General features: G+C 36.1%; 5 protein-coding genes, 1 non-coding gene and 2 pseudogenes across 7 annotated transcripts; 4 read left to right on the plus strand and 4 right to left on the minus strand.

The window, feature by feature from the left end:
- Positions 1 to 293: 293 nt before the first annotated feature.
- On the minus strand, positions 294 to 1,348 carry LOC104759151 (uncharacterized; annotated as a pseudogene).
- A 1,672-nt stretch (positions 1,349 to 3,020) lies between these two features.
- LOC104755267 (DNA polymerase lambda) lies at positions 3,021 to 6,746 on the plus strand. Its single transcript, XM_010477617.3, has 14 exons — positions 3,021 to 3,340; positions 3,495 to 3,635; positions 3,902 to 4,225; positions 4,362 to 4,440; positions 4,520 to 4,650; positions 4,814 to 4,876; positions 5,021 to 5,200; positions 5,292 to 5,345; positions 5,439 to 5,527; positions 5,616 to 5,706; positions 5,879 to 5,959; positions 6,100 to 6,167; positions 6,267 to 6,351; positions 6,448 to 6,746. The coding sequence occupies exons 1-14, from the start codon at positions 3,230 to 3,232 to the stop codon at positions 6,544 to 6,546; spliced, it is 1,596 nt and encodes a 531-aa protein (XP_010475919.2). The 5' UTR covers positions 3,021 to 3,229; the 3' UTR covers positions 6,547 to 6,746.
- Positions 6,747 to 6,829: 83 nt separating this feature from the next.
- On the plus strand, positions 6,830 to 8,990 carry LOC104755269 (protein PLASTID REDOX INSENSITIVE 2, chloroplastic). 2 transcript variants are annotated; one of them, XM_087495659.1, is made up of 4 exons: positions 6,844 to 7,104; positions 7,398 to 7,728; positions 7,814 to 7,909; positions 8,539 to 8,990. In XM_087495659.1, the coding sequence occupies exons 2-4, from the start codon at positions 7,450 to 7,452 to the stop codon at positions 8,725 to 8,727; spliced, it is 564 nt and encodes a 187-aa protein (XP_087351785.1). In that variant the 5' UTR covers positions 6,844 to 7,104; positions 7,398 to 7,449; the 3' UTR covers positions 8,728 to 8,990. The 2 variants fall into 2 exon arrangements, with proteins under 2 accessions (XP_010475921.3, XP_087351785.1); XM_010477619.3 differs by having other exon boundaries at positions 6,830 to 7,728.
- LOC147923312 (small nucleolar RNA U3) lies at positions 6,890 to 7,107 on the plus strand. Its single transcript, XR_015588032.1, has one exon. It is a non-coding gene; the product is annotated as a small nucleolar RNA U3 (small nucleolar RNA).
- A 46-nt stretch (positions 8,991 to 9,036) lies between the features above and the next one.
- LOC104755268 (uncharacterized) lies at positions 9,037 to 10,194 on the minus strand. Its single transcript, XM_010477618.3, has 3 exons — positions 9,756 to 10,194; positions 9,584 to 9,684; positions 9,037 to 9,501 (listed from the first exon to the last, which is right to left on the minus strand). The coding sequence occupies exons 1-3, from the start codon at positions 10,045 to 10,047 to the stop codon at positions 9,394 to 9,396; spliced, it is 501 nt and encodes a 166-aa protein (XP_010475920.1). The 5' UTR covers positions 10,048 to 10,194; the 3' UTR covers positions 9,037 to 9,393.
- A 2,558-nt stretch (positions 10,195 to 12,752) lies between these two features.
- Positions 12,753 to 13,865, plus strand: LOC104759152 (RNA polymerase II C-terminal domain phosphatase-like 4 pseudogene; annotated as a pseudogene).
- Positions 13,866 to 13,891: 26 nt separating this feature from the next.
- Positions 13,892 to 17,381, minus strand: LOC104755270 (nucleobase-ascorbate transporter 8). Its single transcript, XM_010477621.3, has 14 exons — positions 16,788 to 17,381; positions 16,597 to 16,694; positions 16,329 to 16,505; positions 16,132 to 16,232; positions 15,954 to 16,029; positions 15,803 to 15,862; positions 15,536 to 15,726; positions 15,360 to 15,456; positions 15,171 to 15,257; positions 15,007 to 15,065; positions 14,801 to 14,892; positions 14,631 to 14,708; positions 14,362 to 14,522; positions 13,892 to 14,274 (listed from the first exon to the last, which is right to left on the minus strand). The coding sequence occupies exons 1-14, from the start codon at positions 16,897 to 16,899 to the stop codon at positions 14,056 to 14,058; spliced, it is 1,608 nt and encodes a 535-aa protein (XP_010475923.1). The 5' UTR covers positions 16,900 to 17,381; the 3' UTR covers positions 13,892 to 14,055.
- A 476-nt stretch (positions 17,382 to 17,857) lies between these two features.
- On the minus strand, positions 17,858 to 19,916 carry LOC104755272 (putative xyloglucan endotransglucosylase/hydrolase protein 33). The gene is made up of 4 exons (XM_010477622.2): positions 19,646 to 19,916; positions 19,172 to 19,272; positions 18,847 to 19,055; positions 17,858 to 18,355 (listed from the first exon to the last, which is right to left on the minus strand). The coding sequence occupies exons 1-4, from the start codon at positions 19,881 to 19,883 to the stop codon at positions 17,947 to 17,949; spliced, it is 957 nt and encodes a 318-aa protein (XP_010475924.1). The 5' UTR covers positions 19,884 to 19,916; the 3' UTR covers positions 17,858 to 17,946.
- Positions 19,917 to 21,831: the final 1,915 nt, after the last annotated feature.

The following is a 21,831-nucleotide window of genomic DNA, read 5'->3' on the forward strand; positions in this document are numbered from 1 at the left end:
GCGCAACATGCTTAAAGTTAAAACAACAAATCCCCTAGCAATCAAATATACTAAAAAAAAGAATGATTGGGTCTCAAAATTGTTTCCCGGACATTTGGGCCTTAGATTAGCATATTAGGTCAAATATGATCCACATATAGAAAATAAAATTTGAATGTATAGTACTTTTGATTACAAGCAGATAGATCCTAACCAAAATAGCTTTTATAGAGATGAACTGTAACAGAAATATCACACAATAGATACAGTACATTAAGACAACATACACACAATTTTAGAGCGAAAGTGAAGTTACAAACCCTAAAACTCTTGCAAAGATCAGTGAGTGATCAAACAAAAGACATTTTCAAGATTCTACAAGGTAAAAAACCATCCAGCAGTCCAACCTAGGAGCGAACCAGCACCAATGAGACTAAAACCTAATGCAAAAGCCATCACATATCTCCCAATCTCACCCTTTTTCTTCTTCTCCCTTCTCTGTTTCCTCTTCTTCAGATTCATTCCTTTGATTAGTTCTTCTAATTCACCCTCCTTCTTCATCTGCAGATAAAGAGCTTCCATTTCAAGAACCATTGCTTAATTATAAGCCAACATCTGACTCGCTTGTCTCAACAAGATTGTTATCACACGGTCTTTCTCATCACAAGCTTCTCTTGCTCTGGTTTGAGAGTGCCTTAACGCTTCTAAAAGCTGAGCTTTGCTTAGATCATCACTTCTAGGAGAAGACATCGGACACGTGTTCTTGCTCTCTGTGCTACTATCGTAACTCAAAGATCTCTCAAACCGATCGTTCCAAACTCCTTGTTTCCATGGGGATCTAACAGCTGTTTTAAACCACCCTTTATCGCCACTCGAGTAGTGAATACTCTTGTGGAGTTTCTGAGGTGGAGGAAGATCACAATTATGGATATTATGATCAATCGATTTAGACGCCACCAAGAGAGGTAATTCATCTTTATCAGTCGTGCTTCTCCACCAAGGAGTTGTAGCGTTAGCTTTCTTGCCAGTGAAGCTGTAGTCTTCTTCCTTTTCTTCTTCTTCTCGTACCCGATCAAGTCGACAAATTGTTGCAATTTCTTGCATTTGGTGGTATCTTCAAAAAAAGGAGTTTGTAATCTCCTCATCAAATTCAGTAGATCCCTTGAGCCACCATTTGGTATCAGAAGAGAAATCAGAGGAATCTCCAAAACTTGCTGAAGAAAAGCTGTTTTTTTTCGGACGAAGAATGTTTGGCAACAAGCTAACCTCAGAGCCATTTTAGCATCTTCATGGACAGCAAAGCAACGACTCGCTGTTCTTTGCCACAATGCTCTTGCTTCAGCTGCTCCCATTACTACATCAATGTTAAGACACAAAAAGCCTAAAAAGGTTAAGAGAAAAGGGTTTCTGCTTTTCGTTCTTTCTTGGTTCGCACTCTGGCCCCATGGAACGAATTTTACAGTTTCTTCCGTAAAAAAACTTCCGAGTTAGGGACGCTAAACGACACAGTTTCATTAACTTGTTTGGCTTGGTAATTGGCAACACGTGTCAACTACGGAGATAACCGACGGTTGTTAATGACATGGACCCCTGATAAAGGTGTTTTCATAGAATTTTTTTCCTTAGGGGAAAATAAATAAAAATCATTAGTTTTAGTAGAATTTATTGGTTTAAGATTTGAATAGAGTTTTAAAAAATTTAAATGTTATGTAGAATTTGTTTGTTATTACATCAAGATTGATGATGATGACGACGACGACGATGACGACGATGATGATGATGATGACGACGATGATGATGATGAATCGATGGAGGCACTGGAATATGAGGATGAATCCACCGAGAAACAACAACGTAAGTTGGTTACAACACCATTTGTTTTTTTTCAGCTCAAAACAATTTTGATTGATATGATAATGTGATTGGTTGGTTTCAGTACGACGGTCTCGATTTCAAGCTTCATAATTACGATAACGTCCAACATTTTCTCTGTAGCATAGCACACCTTCGAGTTAGTCGTGACATTCCAGGTTTGCATTCTCTCTTCTCTGTTGTGGGGATTCTGCATAGTGATAGGATGTCTAGATCGGTTTGGGGGGGGGGGGTTTATACTGATGTAGTTTATAGAGATTTTAGGCGTAAGTTACCCCAAATGTCGCTGATAATAGGATTAAAAATCATATTAATACCTGGAGGAACCGTCATATACGCAACAATACCTGGGGTTCCTTAGTTTTGTTTGCCCAGGATGGTGGTTACGTAGAATCCATCTGATCTCTTCAGGCAAATGCTCTAGGAAATCGTCCTTTTATCACTGTTTTAGTATATAGGGACTGGGATGCAACGAATAGAGACTTAAGAAGCTTACAATGGATTACCACCATCAGTCTCTCACAACTCCGTTTTTTTATTTGAATGAAATTTTAGAAATATCATAATCAAATAAGAATCTAGCAAGTCATTTAGTTTTCTAAAAAAATATCCAGATATTAACTATACAAAATATAGTATCAAATAGAAAACCTAACAAGTACTATATTTATAAGCCAAAAAAAATCTAAATCATTTGATTCTTATCAATTTTAAAACAAAAAGATTAGGCCGAATATGTATATTCCGATCCCATACGTATTTGTTCTCACATGTCAAACGCAAAAAAAAACCATTTCAGTCTAATTGATCTAATAATGTTAAATAATTTATATTATTATTTGAATCTTTAACACTCATTGTAATTAATTAAAATGAATAATGAACCAATGACGCACTCAGAGCCGGCTCCAAGCACATGCTGCTTGCGGCTGTGAATAATATATATTTTGGTCCTCTTATTGCATGAAAGTTTCGTTAGTGTAATGGTAAAAAGTCTGCTAAAAAGTACATGAGGTCTTGAATTCGAGCCTTTATACCACACTTTTTAAACATTTTTTTCCTTTTCTTTGGTCCACTAAAAATCAGCCTGTTGGGCTTGTGGCCCGTTGTTAAAAATTATAAAATTGGTTATAATTGGTCCACTTTAGAAGTCCTTCGTAAAATTGGTTAGTTCAGAGATTTGTGTTCAACAAAGCGGAATTAGCTAAAAAAAAAATTAAATCCGGTTAAGGACAGGTTATCTCGATCTGGTTTTCGATTCGGTTCGTAGAAAACCAGCATAATTGGGTACCTCTTGCTTTGGAAGACACAAAAAAAAAAAAAATCTCTGTTCTGTAAAGAGAGAAGTTGGGAAAAAAAAAAAGAGTGAGCAAGAAAAATGGCGGCAAAGCGAGGGAGAAATCGGTCGCCGTCTCCGGACCCGGAAGGGATGTTCGCCGGAATGATAGTTTTCATGGTCGAAATCGGAGTCCAGCGTCGTCGATTGCAGGTTTATTTATTTATTTACTCTGAACAAATAAAATAAAAAAAAGTTTTGCTCAATCCATATGTTAATTACTTAAAAGAGATATTAAATTGGACAACATGTTTCTGATTGATTTTGCATGGCTATGTTTGTTTTTATTGCTATTTGAATTTGAAAGATCTGGAAGCAGAAGCTGGTTCAAATGGGTGCTGTTATCGAGGAAGATCGGTTAACTAAAAAAGTCACTCACCTTCTTGCTATGAATCCCCAAGCTCTTCTCGACAAGTTTGACAAAAAACGTCTCTCACATTTTAAAGGAGTGAGTTGGCTTTTTCATTATGTGTTGTATCAACGATTAGATTACTTGGGGAAACGGCAAAGTTGAATGCTTTCTGTTAAACATTTGGTTTCAAGTGTTAAAATTTGATGTCTGAAATCAGTTTTAGTATTATAATTTCGACATTTATGTGTTTGGTATCTCGCTTTAGTCTTCGGTAGCCTATGTTGGTCACTTGTTATTGGTCTTGAATTTGTATTTTTGTGAGCATTTGGTTAAGAGTTTATAAATTGGTTGTTTCCTTGCAGCGTCTTATGCTTTACCAGTGGTTAGAAGATAGCCTAACTGCAGGAGAGAAGGCTAATGAAGACTTGTATCTTCTCAAAATTGACTCAGATGATGAAATTCAAGAGCCCAACAAGTCGAAACCTGCAGTGAGTGGTGGCGAGGATCAACCGTCAACTCCAAAACGAACTAAAGGTTCCCCTGATGTTGGTGACTTCAAAGGCTTAGAAGGCCTAAACAATACACTAGGATCACCAGATTCACCAACAAGTTGCAGTGTTCCCTCTACTAGTGCTAGCCCTGGCGAAGGCATTGCAGACACTCCCACTACTAGTCCACAGTCAGAGGTAAGCCTGACTGATGAGTTCTTTTTTTCCCCCTAGGAGTTAACTATACTACAAAGTTGTTGTTTGCGTTTTCTGCTTTCTCAGCAGGAATGTTGTTGCTATGGATGTTCTTATTTGATCTTCTTTTGTTTTGTAGTCCACATCAGTCTACAAACCACCCGACTTGAACAGAAATATCACTGAGATATTTGGAAAGCTAATAAACATTTATAGAGGTACGATCCATGGTGTTTGCATATTATACTACTTTCTTATATGAACTAAGTAACGTAACTCTTTCTTTTCTGTCAAAAGCTTTGGGTGAAGATAGGCGGTCCTTTAGCTATTACAAAGCTATTCCTGTCATTGAAAAGTTCCCCACTAGGATTGAAAGCGTTGATCAGCTCAAACACCTCCCTGGAATTGGAAAGTCAATGAGAGATCATGTAAGTGAAGAAAGGCTTCATATATTTTTGTGTATGTGGATTTTTTGATAAAATTGTGGCAAGCGTTGCATAAACCAATGCATTTTCTTTTCTGAGTGCCTATCCATAACCTTTATGTATTTCTGTGAGAACAAATTTTTATTCCTTTACCTGAGTTTGGCAGATTCAAGAGATCGTGACAACAGGGAAGTTGTCCAAATTGGAACATTTTGAAACAGATGAAAAGGTAATGTAGAGGCCATTTGCTTTTCTTTGCTTTTTCCTTTTTAACCTTGAAGAAGATACTATCAATGACCTGAAGCTAGACGTGTCTGATATCTTTCCAACGTTTACTGTTACCACTTTAAATGTTTCCTTACTTTGATTGAAGGTTCGCACGATCAGTTTGTTTGGGGAAGTTTGGGGTATCGGTCCTGCAACTGCACTCAAGCTATATGAGAAAGGACATCGCACGCTAGAAGACTTGAAGAATGAGGATTCACTAACGCATGCACAGAGGTTGGGGTTAAAATATTTTGATGATATCAGAACAAGAATTCCACGTCACGAGGTGTGATTCTTAGGCTTCAACGTGAATTTTGTTTGTCTTTATTATCCTTCATGTAGGGTTCTCCTATATTTCTTCACTTTCTGTATTGTAGGTGCAAGAGATGGAACAACTTCTACAGAGAGTCGGCGAGGAAACTTTGCCTGGTGTATGAACATTATAGTTTATCGGTTTGCTCCATATTTGGGTGATGTCAGTTTAGTGGAATCCTAACAATGGCATGAAAACATCTTAACTTCAGGTGAATATCGTATGTGGAGGATCATATAGACGTGGGAAAGCTACTTGTGGAGATCTAGATATAGTTATCACACATCCTGATGGACAGAGGTACCTACAATCTTCTTACCTCAACTTCTTGCATTAGTATCCAGTAGCTAAGTTTACTTTAACTGATTTTGCATATTGTCCTGACCAGTCACAAGGGATTTTTGACAAAGTTTGTAAAGCGTTTAAAAGAAATAAACTTTCTAAGAGAAGATCTTATCTTCAGCACCCACAGTGAAGAGGTAACTTTAATATATTCCAGTTTCTTCTGCAGTTGTTCTGTCAATCATCAAAAACACATTACCTCAATCGTTTCAGTATCTTTTAAAACGATCTCTTTTTGCATTAGATTTGTTCTCCCAAGATTGCGCGTGTTACAAAAACTTCTCCTCAATGATTGCCCTTATTGTGCAGGGTACTGATTCAGGCGTTGACACGTATTTTGGCCTGTGCACTTATCCTGGTCAGGAACTACGGCGCCGTATCGATTTTAAGGTAACACCAGAAAACTCCTCATATCAAAGCTTATTGCAAAAAAGTACTAAGTTGGGTTGACCATGATTGATTCAACTATCACTAGGTTGATCTCTTCCCATCAAATCATTCAATAACCAAAGGTTATAAATTCATCACAGGTTTATCCAAGGGATATATATGCATTTGGACTCATAGCCTGGACGGGGAACGATGTGTTAAACAGAAGGTATGAATATGATATAGTACATGTGAACATCACCAAATACATACATTGTTGGTAAAGAAAGAAAAACGGATACAGTTTTATATGTTATGGAAACCGCAGGCTGAGATTGCTAGCAGAATCCAAAGGCTATCGACTTGATGACACTGGACTATTCCCGGCTACTCACAGCTCTAGTGGCAACCGGGTAAGGGAGATAAGCTGTGATCATGATTTTTTTGTATAATTGGTTTAAAAGTGAATGAATGATGATTTTGAAGCTGTAATCATGTTTCTTTCTCAGGGTGCTAGAGGAAGTGCAAGTCTGAAACTCTCAACGGAGAAACAAGTTTTTGATTTCTTAGGATTTCCTTGGCTCGAGCCACACGAGAGGAATCTCTAAAGGAAAAGCCTTTGGTTGTTGAAGCTAAAGAACAATCTTTTTCTTTTGCTCGTTTTGAATAGGTTATTCTGTAGTTTAATCGGTTCTTTTTGTAATTGTATATCCTTGAACAACTGAATTAGATGTTATCATGTTTTGTATATCTTAGGTTTTTTAACTCACAACTGAGGAAACAAGCTGTTGGATTTCAGACTTTAAAATTTATTTTTCAATTTCTAAATAATTAATTACACGTGTTATAAGCTGTTTGGTTTTAGTGTGGAAATAAGAGTGTGAAAGTCCCACATCGGAAAGATTGTAGAAAACAAAGTTCTTTATATAGGGAGAGAAACCATTAATGGTCACGACCTTACTTGAACAGGATCTGTTCTATAGGCTCGTACCTCTGTTTCCTTGATTTCTAAGGAGACAGGCCCTTAACCCTGGTTGTTGAACCATGACCGTGCGATCAGAGCGTGATTAACGGCCACGATCATCTTCGGATGCTTCCGCTGCTGTAGAGGATCGTTACTCGGCTCGGTTCTACCTTGCCGGGGTGGTCGCACGGCGGTCTGACAGGTTCCTTTTTTTTCACCCTCATGACTTTCTTTTTCCTTTTTGTTTACAATTTGAACCCAATCTTTGTATTTCTTACAATTTCACCCTGAGATATTACCCTCAAGACTCTTTTTTTTACTTTTTCTTACAATTGAACCCAAATCTTTGTATTTCTTACAATTTCACCCTGAGATATTACCCTCAAGACTTTTTTTCCCTTTTTGTTACAATTTGAACCCAAATCTTTGCATTTCTTACAATTTCACCCTGAAATATTAGATTCTGTAGAATTGAAACCTCGCTAAAACCCTCAGTTGCAGAGAAAAAGATAAGGTTTGAAGAGTGAAGCAAACCGTAGTTAGTAAAATGGCTTCATCATCTATGCACGAAGCTCTCTTTTCTTCACGGCTTCTTCAACTCAATTCATCTTCTTCTTCTTCTTCTTCTTCGTTCTTCCGTTGCGCTCTTCCAATTATCTCTTCACCAGTTGCAGTATCGTGCACAATCAAATCGACCCAGTTGTTTAAACAGCGATGTAGAACCAAAGTGAGGGACTTTTCTCTTTCGTCACTTTCCCGGAGAGGGTTCGTTTGCAGAGCTGCCGAGTACAAGTTTCCGGATCCTATACCTGAATTCGCCGAAGCTGTGAGAGCTCATTTCCTCTTCTCTTTTTTTTTTCACTCAATTTTGATGGATGATTGAAAACCTAATTGATGTGTGATAATACCAGGAGACTGAGAAATTTAGGGACCATATGTTGAAGAAACTATCCACGAGGGATCTATTTGAAGACTCTGTTGATGAAATTGTCGGAGTCTGCACTGAGGTAATCTTAAATCTTTCTCACTTTACACACTTATATATGGTGACATGTCTTTAGACTTAGCTTCTGGTTTTTTTCTTGACATGTTGCAAATACACATAGAGTGAAGAAGTTAGAAATGCTTCAAATCTGTCTGAGCTAGAATACTGATTCATGTTATCTGAAGTTGTTTAAGATAATCTCTATCGCTAGTCATTTTGTACTGTCAACTGAATGTGCGTGTTAAGATAATGTCCTTTGTAATGTTGATGCCTCGTTTTTAGGGTTGTGATTATGCAGCATTTTCCTGAAAACCTTGGGAAAATATTTAGTGATCTTATACTAGTTGAGCTAGAGGTCTAGAATGGAGAGGGTCATGTGACTCAGTTTAGAATTACATGAGCGGTTTTGAGTTTAAGAAAGTTCAGCAAAAGGTTAGTATGGTTTTGAACATGAGAGGGTAGATTTTCAATAACTCTCGGACCCAAGAGCCTTGGTGAGGGATATAAGTCTAAATCTGGTTTACGAAAAAATCTCTTGGAAGTTTTTTTTTGCATGATACCTTCAAACCATTCTCTAAGTCTGTTATAATTCTTGGCATGAGACTCGGGAGTTAAACGGTTTTTGCTTTGGACCATTGTGGTTCTTGACAGATCTTTGAGACGTTCTTGCGCAGTGAGTATGGAGGACCTGGTACACTCTTGGTCATACCTTTCATTGACATGGCGGATACTCTCAATGAAAGGGAATTGCCTGGAGGTCCACAAGCTGCACGAGCCGCTATTAAATGGGCTCAGAATCATGTAGACAAGGACTGGAAGGAGTGGACCGGTACTGATTAGTCCTCCAAGCATCAAAATATAGTCCTTCGAGTTATTTAGTTCAGTAGTGTTGTCTCAGAGTATAGCAGTGTCCTCAGAATTTTGCAGATGTTTGTAGTTAATAAGCTATGTTGTTGTATTCTTTTGCCGCATCAACTGTTTTTCACCTGATGGTCGAATCTGTGTAAGTCAGATCTGTTAAGTGTTGTTGATTCAAGATTACCATGTTGTTGTGAGTCTTGTGACGCCATTTAATATTTCATCAAAAACCTTTGTAGTGTAAATTTGCCCATGACGACTTTTGTAACAAGAAAAAGAGAGAATGCAAGATAACAACAACAAAGCTCTTTATTGTTCTAATTCAGAAGTCATGTTTCCCTCTGAATCGATATTACAACAACAAAAACCACACTTCTTACAAACTTCCATCGATTTCTCCATCTGCGAAAATATATATACATCGACGATAGAGAGAAAAAAAAGGAAGAAGAAGCTCTGTTCTGTTGGCTTTCTTGAGCTTTTGTCTACTAATCTCTCCACATCTTGATCTAAGACTTCACCCTTGTCATAACCAGAAAGAAAAGAAAAAAAAAAGGAACCAAAATTTATTCAGTAAGGTTCCGGATCAGGTTCTCCACTCTAGATCCAGATACACTGTCTTGTCTCTCGAACAAAAACCAAAAACATTCAGCTTGTAGCTTCGGAGATGCTCTGAAGAGACGGCCTCCATGTTTTGGACTTTAAAAGGGAAGTTGAGTTCGTTAACACACGAAATTGCTTCCCTTGTTTCTTCTCCTACCATAAATAAAACAAACAAACCCCACATCAACTATATTTTGTCTAAAAGTTGACAAATCCATCAGTTAGAGGAATCTACCGGAACTTTCTTCTCGGACAACTTCTTCACTGTCGTCGTCGTCTCAACCTGATGCTTCTTCGTCTTGGCTGATTTCTTTTCCCGTAAAACCTTCATCACTTCTGTATTCAATCGTAAATTTCAAATCATACGAATGAAAACGTAAGAAAGAAACAAAAAAAGAAGAAGTAACCTTGTGAAGTAATAAGCCTATAAGCGTGGCCGAGGACGAGACTCTCAGTCGGACGGAGAAGCTGAACACGTGTAAACCTCACAGCCTTCCTCTGCTTCTTATCGTCTCGCTTCACTGCCGCCGGAATATTCTTCTCTTCCTCCTCTGTCAAAGGAACGATGAGAGAGACGTAGTGGCCAGTGTACATACTCATGACCTCGGTGACGGATACAGAGCCATAGTAACGATCAATTTTCCCGCCGGGATGCTGTAGAACAAGAACCGCCGCGTTCACCGCCTGACAATTCCCCATTTTCGAAAGGAAAGAAAAAAAAATGATGATAAAGAAAAGAAAAAACAGAGTTGTAAAGAAGAGACTCTGTGAAAAAAAGAAAGAGAAACAGAGGAAACAAAAGTGTTTTTGTTTTCCGGCGAGGGTAGGTCCACACACTCTGCCTTCACTTTAGCTTTACTTATAAACATGTGAAATCACAAATTTTATATTATGGTTTTATCGTTATGAGTACAGTTATCTAAGTATATGATAATTTAGATTTGACTGTGACTGCCATCTATTATCTATGTATATAATATGTGGGCTGTACCTGACGTTTATAAATTTCTTGTAAACTGCTTTTTATGTTTTGGGAGTTGAATAAGGAATAAGGATGGTCGGAATTTAAAAAAGTCGGTTAGATTTGGACAGGTGTGGCGACGCCGAGACAAGAGAATGATGATTAAGATGTCTACTGCTACTACTACTATGGTTTGTACTGATTGTTTTAAAAAAGTGAGATAAAAAAGTACATTGACATAAGTGTAAATGGGAGTATGCAATTGGCGATTTGCATGCTAATCAGAGCATATTTCTAAAACTTTAGTTAAGATTTGAATTAATATTATAATATCCAAATTTATTAAGTTTACACTATATATTGAATCGATCTAACACGGATAATTTGTCAAACGCTTCCTTGTAATGTTCAATTTATCTATCAACCATAGTTAAATGTATTTTTTTAATATATTTTATAATGTTTTGAAACGTATGCAAACATTTCAGATTTTGTAATAATTAGATTTTTGGTTAATAGTAATACTAGCTAGTAACTTGTTATAGGGAAAGTCCGAAAGAAAAGAGATTGTTCTTGTCAACGGGCAAAACAGAACGTTTGTAAAATACTTGAAACATTAAACGTAATGAAGACTTTTGTTTACTCTTTTTGCAAGATCCAATGCATTTCCACTAACGATCATCTTTTTATACTCCCTTAATTGTTGTATAATACACTTCATTCATTTAAAGAGAAAACATAGCTCCTCTCATATATCAATTTGATTATATTAATGGATATTTTATGTCGTTATTTTCTTCTCTTTGCCTACCCCTAACATAAAAAAAAGTTCCTTCCAATTAAAATTGCTATGGCACGGCACCACTTTAATCATTGAAACAACCGCACGCATGCTTAAGTCTTTCTTAAGGCGTTACACACAAGTGAAGTTCGACTAATTTTATGTAATAGATGGATAAGTGTAATTAGTTTTGCTGGTTGTTGTTATCTTCCAAAGAGGTTACATTATATATCAAGATGTGACGGATTTTGATCTAGAGGACAAAGAATAAAGAGAAACTTCAATTCTTTCTCTGGTTTACTCGCAGCAATTAGTTTCACGTTGAGGTCGATGTAAAGTAAACAACGGAAAATTTTAATATTTTGTAAATATTTAGACTTTATGTTTAAAATTGCGTGTTTTATTACTTGTGCATGGCATATTAATTATAGTATTTGTGTTAGTACTATAGAGACCAAATCACGTAATGCGGCAACCAACACGTAACAAATCAAGATTTAAGATTGTAAATAGTGTCCTTTCGTTTTTGGTTAGGGCCAACATCGATCGTCATTTTTTTGATAATGTTAAACAACATCGTAAGTTTAAATAATATACCTTTTCGTTAAACACAAACAAAACTAGTAACTAACCATATATCTAATACTCCAGTTTTGATCAATGAATATATCCAACAATTCGTATCCCAATTAGTTACTACTGAACTTTGATCACATGCATGAACATGAATCCAATAAAAAGTGAGAGAGTGTGTGCTTTCCTCAAAAACTAAAAATTAGTCTCAACTCATTGTAAAAAATTAAAGCACATCATAATCAGAATTTAGGATTTTAAACAATGAAGTATAGATGATCATTTTAAAATTTTAATACTCAATCACTTGATCGCATGAAAAATATGAATATGAAACGACGCTAACAAAAGCAACCTTCGACTACATATATGTTCACTAGATATGATGTTTTTGCTCCCAAAAAAAAAAAAAAACAACTTTTGATGGAAATTTTCATGTTTGGTTAAAGTGAAATACTGAAATTCTAACATAAAATTTTCATAAGATGTTAATATGGAATATAAATACTTAAAAAATATAAGAAAAAAAATTCATAATCTCTATGACAAAATTTGTAATACTGTATCACTATTTTTCTTTTTTTTAAACACCATTGTATCACTATTTATTTATACAACACAAAAGTTGGTTTTACAAGTTGGTTTTTAACAAAGCAATTAATTAGAGAATAAAAACTAGACCCAAATCCAACAAAAGCCCAATTGATTCAAAAAAGGCACATGAAAAGGAATATATCCGTTTTCTATTTTCAAGGAAAAGGAAACTGATCAAGACAAGAAGAAAATCAAGTGACAAAGGAAATCATGAAGAAAAGGCAAACAAAGAAAAGTGGAAAAGTGTTACAAAAGAATTAGCAATTTACTATTTGTGTGTTAGAATCATAACTATATATATAGTTAGGGTGCTTGTGTTAGAGTTTTAATCATAAGAAAACCAAAGAGAAAAGAGAATAAGAAAGAAAGAGATTCACAAAGAGAGAATTAATAAGTAAGAAGAGAGGTTTATGTGTATCATCGGATCAAAGAGATTCACAAGAAAAACCCAACAGATACTTTTTTATATCATCGGATCAAAGAGAAGGAGGAAGCATGGAAACCCTAACTCGAAATTGCAAGCACCCATATTCCTTCGGCAGTCGACCGTGTATCGTGTGTGGCAAGAATCTGGATGAAACTGGTGTTTCGCTCCGACGTATACACCAGGCAGGTGGTCTGAATCGAGACGAAAGAAACCGGATCCGTAAATCCGATATGAGAATCATGGAAAGCCAGAGAAAGCTCTACGTATTCCTTGATTTAGACAATACGTTGCTTAACTCAACTAGAATCAACAAAGTCACAACAGATGAAGACTACCTGAAAACCCTAACCCTAGAGGACAGAGAGAGTCTTCTTCTCTTCACGGTGGCATCAGTCGGATATATGACTAAACTGAGACCCTTCGTAAGAACGTTTCTAAAAGAAGCAAGCGAGATGTTTGAGATGTATATATACACAAATGCCAAGAGACATTACGCTCGAGCGATGGCTAAGTTGTTGGATCCGGAAGGAGTGTACTTTGGAGGGCGGATTATTTCTCGTGATGATAGTACCGTGAGATATGAGAAGAATCTTGACGTTGTGCTGGTAAATGAAGAACCTGTTCTTATTGTTGATGACTTGGAGCATGTTTGGTCACATAAGCATCGAGATAATTTGATACAAATTGAGAGATATGACTTTTTTGCTTCAAGCTCCAAGAAGTTTTTCAAGTCTCTATCGGAGTTAAAGATGGACGAGAGCGAATCAGATGGAGCACTTAGTACTGTTCTTAACGTTTTGAAGCGAACTCATTGCCTATTCTTTCAGGACACAAGTAGAAAAGTGAGATCAGTACTGAAACAAGTGCTGAAACGAGTGCAGGATGTTAACAACATCAGTCTAAAGACTCCAACAGAAGCAGAGTGTTTGCTCCGAATGCAGAATGAAGCAAATCCCGGTGAGCTCAAATCGATTCCAACGGCTACTTCACCTCGAGACAAAACCATAACAGAGAAAGAGCAAGCTCCAGCTGAAGACAAAACAAGAGGAACGAGGGAGGAAGCTGCGTCTGTCTCACCCCAACACCGTACGCCTAAAGCAGTCACAAAGAAGTCAAATCATAAAGCAATCATCAAGCTGTCAAATCAATTTGTAGCCCTCGATTCACTATGTGTAAGCTGATTCTGATATCTGTTAGTGAGCATTAGTTTTTATGTCAAGTGTTTAATAAATAAGCCATTTGTGGCATTGTAAGCCTTTGAGCTGAATAAGAATACAAAAGTTCCATCTTTACTATATAAAGTTCCATTTTGCTTTCATAGGACACTGAGTTGATATAACTCTGATTCTAAAATTTTACAATGTCATTTAATCAGTGAGAAGGAAAGTATTTGCTGAGATTGAGAGGCAAAGAGTAGAACTCTGCACTTCTGTTATCGGTTTTGAACGATCTAAATCGCTTCCACCATTGGGATCCTCGATCTTTCTTTGTTGTCTTGTCCTTAGGAGGCAATGTCATGTCTAGAAAGAAGGCCAAAATCCCGGAAACAAACGCTTTAGATGAGAAAGGAACGTTTATGATGATGTTGAACTGCAACAAAGAGAACAATTTGAGGATTAGTTTATGACTTTGATGATACCGGTGTTATATATAGATGCGGTTTATAGTGTTTGTTACCCATGTTGCGGATGTGTGAACGGGTCCATAATGATGGACAATTGTGTACTGGTAGAAGTATTGAGGTATTGATAATCCCATGAAGATGGAGAATCCAAGAATGAACTTTGTTCTGAAACTGTTGAGATTGCAGAACTGGAGTAGACTTAGACCACCAGCACCTGAGATTTTTGGTTTTGGGTTTAAGCCAAGAGATGTATTCATTGCGGTTAAAAAAAAAAAAAAAAAAAAAACAGAACACTCTGTTTCAGTAGTTTCAAGAACTGTACCAACATATGAGAAGAACAAACAGTAAAGAGCTGCGATGATAGGAGCTGGAATAGAAGCAAAGATGGCCCCAAATTTACCTGAAAAAATGAAGCTCTATGTATGTTAAGAAGCTTCAGGAATTGTAGATTTATTACGAGAAAGAGGCGCTATGGAATCTGAGAGAATATACCAAGAATGGAGAAGAAGATCATGAATCCGGCTGATACTTGAATTACCCTTCTGCTACCAACCCTTGTTAAAGCCAACAAACCAGCATTCTCCCTACAAGGATCATCAAGAAACGTTCATTGTTGTTGTTTTCGAATAAGAAATTTTTTTTCTGCTTTTCTTGTTTTGGAGTTTAGAGATGAAACTGAGATGTTGTTTTTTACTTACACAGACACGGCTGTTGCATTTCCTGCTCCAAATAATCCACATAGAAGAATTCCAAATCCCTTATAAACAAGAGAACCACATTAGTATTGAGACTGTTTTGATGATTCAATAGATATAAATAGTTTTAAGCCTTTTTTGAGTTTCATGGTGTTTTCTCGTTTCACCTGCCAACAGATTCCACGGCTCAGAACAGAAGGTGGGATTGGTGTTGCACTTGCATACCTCGATACAGCAATGTATGTCCCTGTGGACTGTTCCAATGATCACAAATTCACAAGGATCAAATACATGAAGTATGCCTCGACGTTTATAAAAACATTGCTATAGTAAGCGAGAGAGATTAAGCGTTTGACCTCAACAAGGGAAACGAAAGAAGCAGCCATCATAGCGAAAATATCTCCAGCATTAAAAGTAGGAGTTCCCCATTGACTAGGATAAGGCACTTGAATCCTGAATCAAAAAGCTTAGCATTACAAAACCGGTCTAGGTAAACCAGAAGAATATATATAATTTAATGATCTATATATACCATGGAGCGGCGCTAATGATGCCAGCATGATCAGGTCTGCAACTGATTTGAGTATCGATTCTTGTGTTACTATAAGCTCCACCAATGGTGAGAATGTATGCATAAATCCATACAATGGCCACTGAAAATATCACAGCAAACCGGTGGAAGAAGATGGACAATCTTTCTACTTGCATCAGATGAGGAATGTACTGCAGACACCAACAAAATGGTAAGAACCACCTTTGGTTAACAATTTGACAAATTGGGCATGGGAAGGACATTAACCTGTGAGAATAGGATGAGTAGTATGATCTCAGGCAGTCCAATCTCAATGCATTTTGCTAGCTGTAATGAGCAGAACACAAAACTCAGGAGTTTAAAGTAAATATTATCCAAGAGCACAAGTAACTCTATGTGCAAGTATATGTATACATACCATAGGGAACCCTTGTTCATAGAGTCCAAAGCCAGCAAATGCTACAAGAGGAACAGCTGATAAGGGACTCAAGTACCTAAAGACAAGAGAAACAAAAACTAACAATTTAGACGAGAAAAACGCCATCATCAAGAAACAGAGGATTCTCTGTTTTACATACAAGGGATTCTATTTTAACCTTACTACATTGCGCCAAAGGCCGCTGAAACCAACAAGGATCTGAAGAGATGAGGCAAATATAAGAGCACCTTGTATTCCACGCATGATCTTTTCAAATTTCTGCAAACAAGGAAACAAAAGCACACCTAGTTGACGTTAGTAACCAAACTTACACAAAACAAAGAGATAATGTAAATCCTGATTTCCTTGACGAACCTCTTGAGGATCCATAATGTCATTGTACCGAGTAGCTAAGATGATTGACATTGTGGTTGGCACATAGGTGTAAGAAGCACTAATGACAGCAGGAAGACGAGTCCCAAACCAGCTTTGCAATAACGTGTTGAGTCCAGAAACAAAGAGCAATGTCTGAATCAACTTTACCTTATCTTCCTGCATTTGAGTCAAAAAGACAAAAGACAACAATTTTACAGACCGGAGATACGCTTATGTTTTTGTAACAATTTTTCTATAAAAGGCTTACGTTTCTTCCATCAATTTTTGAAGCTAACATTGTTGGAATGAGAACTGTCGTTCCAAGCATCACTAAGTAGTGTTGAAACCCTAGAAGTATTGTCTCAGCTGATCCAAACCAAAATAATGCTAATTTTAGAAATCTTTAGTTTTTCACAAATTTTGGTCATGGTAAGTGAAATATGTGAGGCAGATGCTTACGCCAAGGAGGAGAAGTTGTGAGGCAGTAAGTGATACCGTAAAGTTGATCCTTTACCGGATGGGGCTGAAGATCTTCCTGTTTCTGCGGCGGCTCTGCGTTTACTCCTGCCATTTTCTTCTTCTTCTTCTTCTTCTTCCGGTGAAACCCAAAACCTCAAGAAAAAAGATGGAAAGCTTGGAACATATTGGATAAACCCAAAAATATATAAAAATGGGTGAAGCTTATTTGTGTGGATCGTCAACAAAACCCACAGAAGAGTGGTGAAAACCAAAATTATACTGTAATTAAAAAGTTTAGAAAATATGGAAACTGAAACGCTCAGAAACTGAAAGTGAGAGAAGGAAGATGACGAAAAAAAAAGAGTGTTGTGTGTCAGTGTGTGTGTTGGCAGAGTCGCAGAGAGAATAAATGTAAGGAACGTTTTATGGGAAAAGAAAGAGTTTTGTAAGTTTACGTTACGACTCTGAAGAAGAAAAAAACTACAATTGAGGAAACCAAAGGGAGAGAGTATGACAAAACATAATGAAAGCTTGCTTTGAATTTGTTGAAGAGCGTGAATGACTAGTAGATTTAAGTTATTTAATGGTGTAGTCAACTAGTATATGATATTACGATTCTATTATAAATTTAAAAAAAAACCTTTTAGTAAATAAGTTTCTTAATTAACTTTGGTCTCACTTATAAATTATTTCAAAAAGTAAAAACCACGTTAGGTATATGTTTTTCGCATTATTTCTCTTGCTTCACGTTTCTGTCATATAATGGCTTAAAATAACAATGAGTCAAGTGTAGATTCTGACGAGTGATATAGAGTGAACCCTTATTGTCTTTTTAGAAACATTTTGGATTTTACTTTTAACAAGTAATGGTTAAAGTAAAATTTAAATATATGTGTTTCAATCTTCACCGTTGGAATTACACGTGAGGGAGTATACAGTAATTCAAATTCAATTTTGCTCATCAACTAGATTATATCCAAATTTAGACAAGTGTTTTAAAATTTTAACATTTTTGTAAGAGAATATTATGAGAAGAAGAAATTTGAAACCTTACTTTTCAACCGCTAATATGCTAAGTAAAATTATATCATTAGAAAAAATGAGTATTTGAGAGAGTAACATTAACAATATGTGTGTTTTAATAAATAAATTAAAAAAATCAGTTGCACTCAGCAGGCATGACTTTGTATCTCGACTTATCACTACAATAAGAATAGAACATTAGCTTCCTCCTAGCCCAATCCATGGCATTGATCTGATTCTTCGACAACGTGGCAAAATCCTGACCATCAACAGGGTCCAGACTCGAAACCGACCCGCCCGACTTGGTGCATGGTCCGGTCCCGGTAGAGGAGCCGTTGTTAACGGAGCAGCCACTTAACTCCACGTCAGCTACGGAAACCACGAAGGGACTGTACTTGTAGTTGACGGGGTACTTACCACCTTTAGTGGCCCACTCTGAACCGTCCCAAACGGTGACGTATAGAGACATCGGTTTAGACGGGTACGCGCTTGTGAAGGCTCCCCGGTTCGGAAACTGCCTAACCGGAATGTTGTCTACCAAAAATCTGTAAAATCCATACACCGGTTTAGTTAATTGACATAAAACATTAGGGATTAATCACAGTTAGTATTTTTAAAAAAACTATTGAGTTTCTGTCTGTTCAAATAAAATATTATAAAGTATTAAAAACCAATCCCTAAATATATTGTATTAATCTAAGAATATCATCAACTTGTATCTTTGTTTTTGTTTGTCAACATGCTTTAGGTGGATTTGTAACTTTAGTAGATGACCAATGGTCATTATGATAATTAATCTAGTGTCTAAAAAAACATTCTAGTTACTACCTCCATGAAGGCATGAATGCATTGCCTTAGGATTCATGAACCTATATATATATATATATATATATATATATATATATATAATGTTTTTGTTTGTGTTGACTTTTCTTTGGCCCATAACGTTTCATTTTCTTATTTTGAGTGACAATAGAAGAAGAAGTTCAAGAAGATATTCATAGACTCATAGTCATGAATGATGAGTGTGACTTACACAGTATGGTGGGAGTTCCAAATGAGGGTATAGTCGTGAAAGGCTTGCGTTGGATCAAACCAAAAGTAGAACTTCTCCTCTCTTCCCGTTCTCGTACTTCCATTTGCATACACATTCGTTTGGATCGTCCAATCATCTCTCCTACTTCTACCCAACAATTCTATGTCTATCTCGTCGTGGCTTTTCGGATAACTCTCTGCGTTTGATAACTGCATGCATATCGAAAATATACATTAGTATGTATCTTCAAAAGAAAAACTATATTTGATGATCAACACTACTAAGTACTAACTCATTTTATAACTATAGATCATATTATACGTACATAGAAAGCAACCACAACACCAGAGGCAAATCCAGCAGGAAGCTTAAGTCTTGCACTGAAGAAACCATACTGATACTTGTTCTTTGACATCAACCCAGCTCCTGCAAATATGTCAATAACATATATATAATTTCACATAGATATATATATATATATATATATATATAACTTTTTGTGGATAATATGCATAAGGAAATCACCAAAAAGAATAATATAAGTTTGATTTTAACAATAAAGAAGGTTATAAACTAAGAAAGCCATCCCTACTTTCAAAATGTCAAGATTTTGGTGAATGCGAATCCGACCATTTATGTTTCTTTATGTATTAAGATTTAAGGACTATATGATAAAGTCACTTACTTGACTAAAGCAATTAACACTGTTTTCATTATACATTTAGTTAGGAGTTGATCATAAATAAATAAATAAACAGAGGAAACAAAAACAGAACAGAATTGAGCAGAGTTGTATTACCAGATGATTTGTCGAGAGTGAGCTTTGCGAGGGAGCCATTGACTACAATATTGTGATCCCCAAAACGTCTGGAGAAGCCACTTTCAATGGCGATCTTACTAAATTGATCAGTGAGGCGAGTTACGCTTGGTGTTGTGAATTTCCTGCTGTGTGAAGAAACAAAAGACAATGAACAGAGACAAAACACAACTGCTGTTTCCCAAATAATCTTCATGTTGTACTTCTTCAAAGACGCCATTCCCGTTTGTGTTTGATTACTGATTAGTTTGTATATATTATGTTATCTGTGTCAGTGGTGTACATATATAGAGGTAAGGGTGGGACAGTGAGAGGGGGTGAATTGGGTATTTGACACAATGAGTTGTAGACAAGCTGGCTCTTACCTCTGTTCTGATTGATCCTCGTTAGAAAAGAGACCACCATCATGGACTCTTTTGTCTTGCTAGTTGTTAGTTGTTACTGAAGAATGTTCGTAAATAAATGTCTCAATCTATTAAAAAAAGTTAAGAATACATATAAAATAAGAATTCATGATGCATGTGACGACGTTGGCTCCGTTCAAGAGTTCCCAAGTGATTAGTTTGGCTGTTTCTAACTCTTCGATTATCATAATTTCAGAATCAAATCACTAGCAGCATACAACATATACACTTCGCCATAAATTTCAGAAAAGTTTCTTATTATAGGACCAAAGGAAAACATTGAATTCAATGTTGCTGCAGCACATGTCAGACTAACACACTTTTTCTTTCAGGTTTGGGACATATGCATGTGGGCAATTCTGTTTCCCTCTTTCATTGATTTGATACAAATAAGTTTTTGCTTCATTAATTTAAATTTATAAGACTAAACCTTACTATTATACACACATGCACACATACACATTAACGTGTATATACGACTTCATGATGAAGTGGGCATGGTAATGCTATACCATGCTTTGACTTCTCCTTTCCTCTTTTGCCACTTTTTGTTTTATCTCCCTCTTTTTGTATTGAAATAATTAATTTGCTACACCTTTTGTTTGTCTTGTTATTAAATTTGGATCAGAACATCTTAACACACCGAACGTATTTTTGGAATTATTTGATAAGAGTATTCTAAAACTTAATGTAATTTGAAAACTAATACTTTTAAATTTTTGGCATATGTAACTCATACTTTTCTTATGACAATTCTATATTTAAAAAATCACGTTTAACTTAATAATAGTTGAAATATAACAGTAAACCTTTTTTTTTGTTGACAAAATTTTTAAAAATTGTTAAAAGTAATTATTATTATCGTGTGATAAACTGAATAAAAGAAGAGACGAAAAAGGACAAGAGAGTTTGTGATGTAAACATAAACAAGTTGTGACATGCAATTCATTAATACAGCAACACTGAGGCTGGCAATTTACAGATGGTTCAAATCAAACCTTAACCAACCAATCAAATCTGCATTTTCAGCATTCATTTATAATTGATAGTTATGTCTTATTATATTTGTTTTCTTCTTGATTTTATTCTTATTATCATATATATTGTTCTTATAAGTATAATTATAAAAATTCGGCGCGCAACATCACGTATCCTCTCATCTTGATCATGTCACCCTAACAAACTCCACAACACACAATCATACGTTTATAAATATTTTTATATAAAGATTACGAGATCTATATTATTATTTCTAGTTAATTACTCCTATATATTACTTCCTCAGATTCAGTTACAAGGTTGATAATTCAAAATAGATATGTTTGCGGTAAAATATTTTCTAGGTCTGTCATTAGGTAACAAATATGAGTAATATGACGCGGCGCATATCTTACATGAAGTTTAATGGCTCCAAACTCCCTAATTGTCACAGTCACACAACAACTCACAACTAGGTGTAAGGTAGGATTTGTTTTATGAATCTAAACAAAAACTTAGTTGTTTTTAATGTGGAAGCGATCAATTTTTCTTTTTAACTTTTTCGTATTGTTAGAATGTTTGTGCTTGATTATGCAAGTTGCAAGACCTAGTCCTGATAAAGGACGATCTACTATACTTCGTGTTAAGATGGAATCGTTATAAACGGACAAGGTTGTTTTAGCCTTTGCCTTGACCAAAACGATTATCTGGGCTTATTATGGGGGCCTATAAGATGGGCCAAGTGTGTATGTCATGATGGGAGAGAAGGATCGGATCAGCTCTGAC

The sequence above is a fragment of the Camelina sativa genome, chromosome 17 (assembly GCF_030686135.1).
Source record: "Camelina sativa cultivar CO46 ecotype springtype chromosome 17, ASM3068613v1".
NCBI classification, from domain to species: domain Eukaryota; kingdom Viridiplantae; phylum Streptophyta; class Magnoliopsida; order Brassicales; family Brassicaceae; genus Camelina; species Camelina sativa.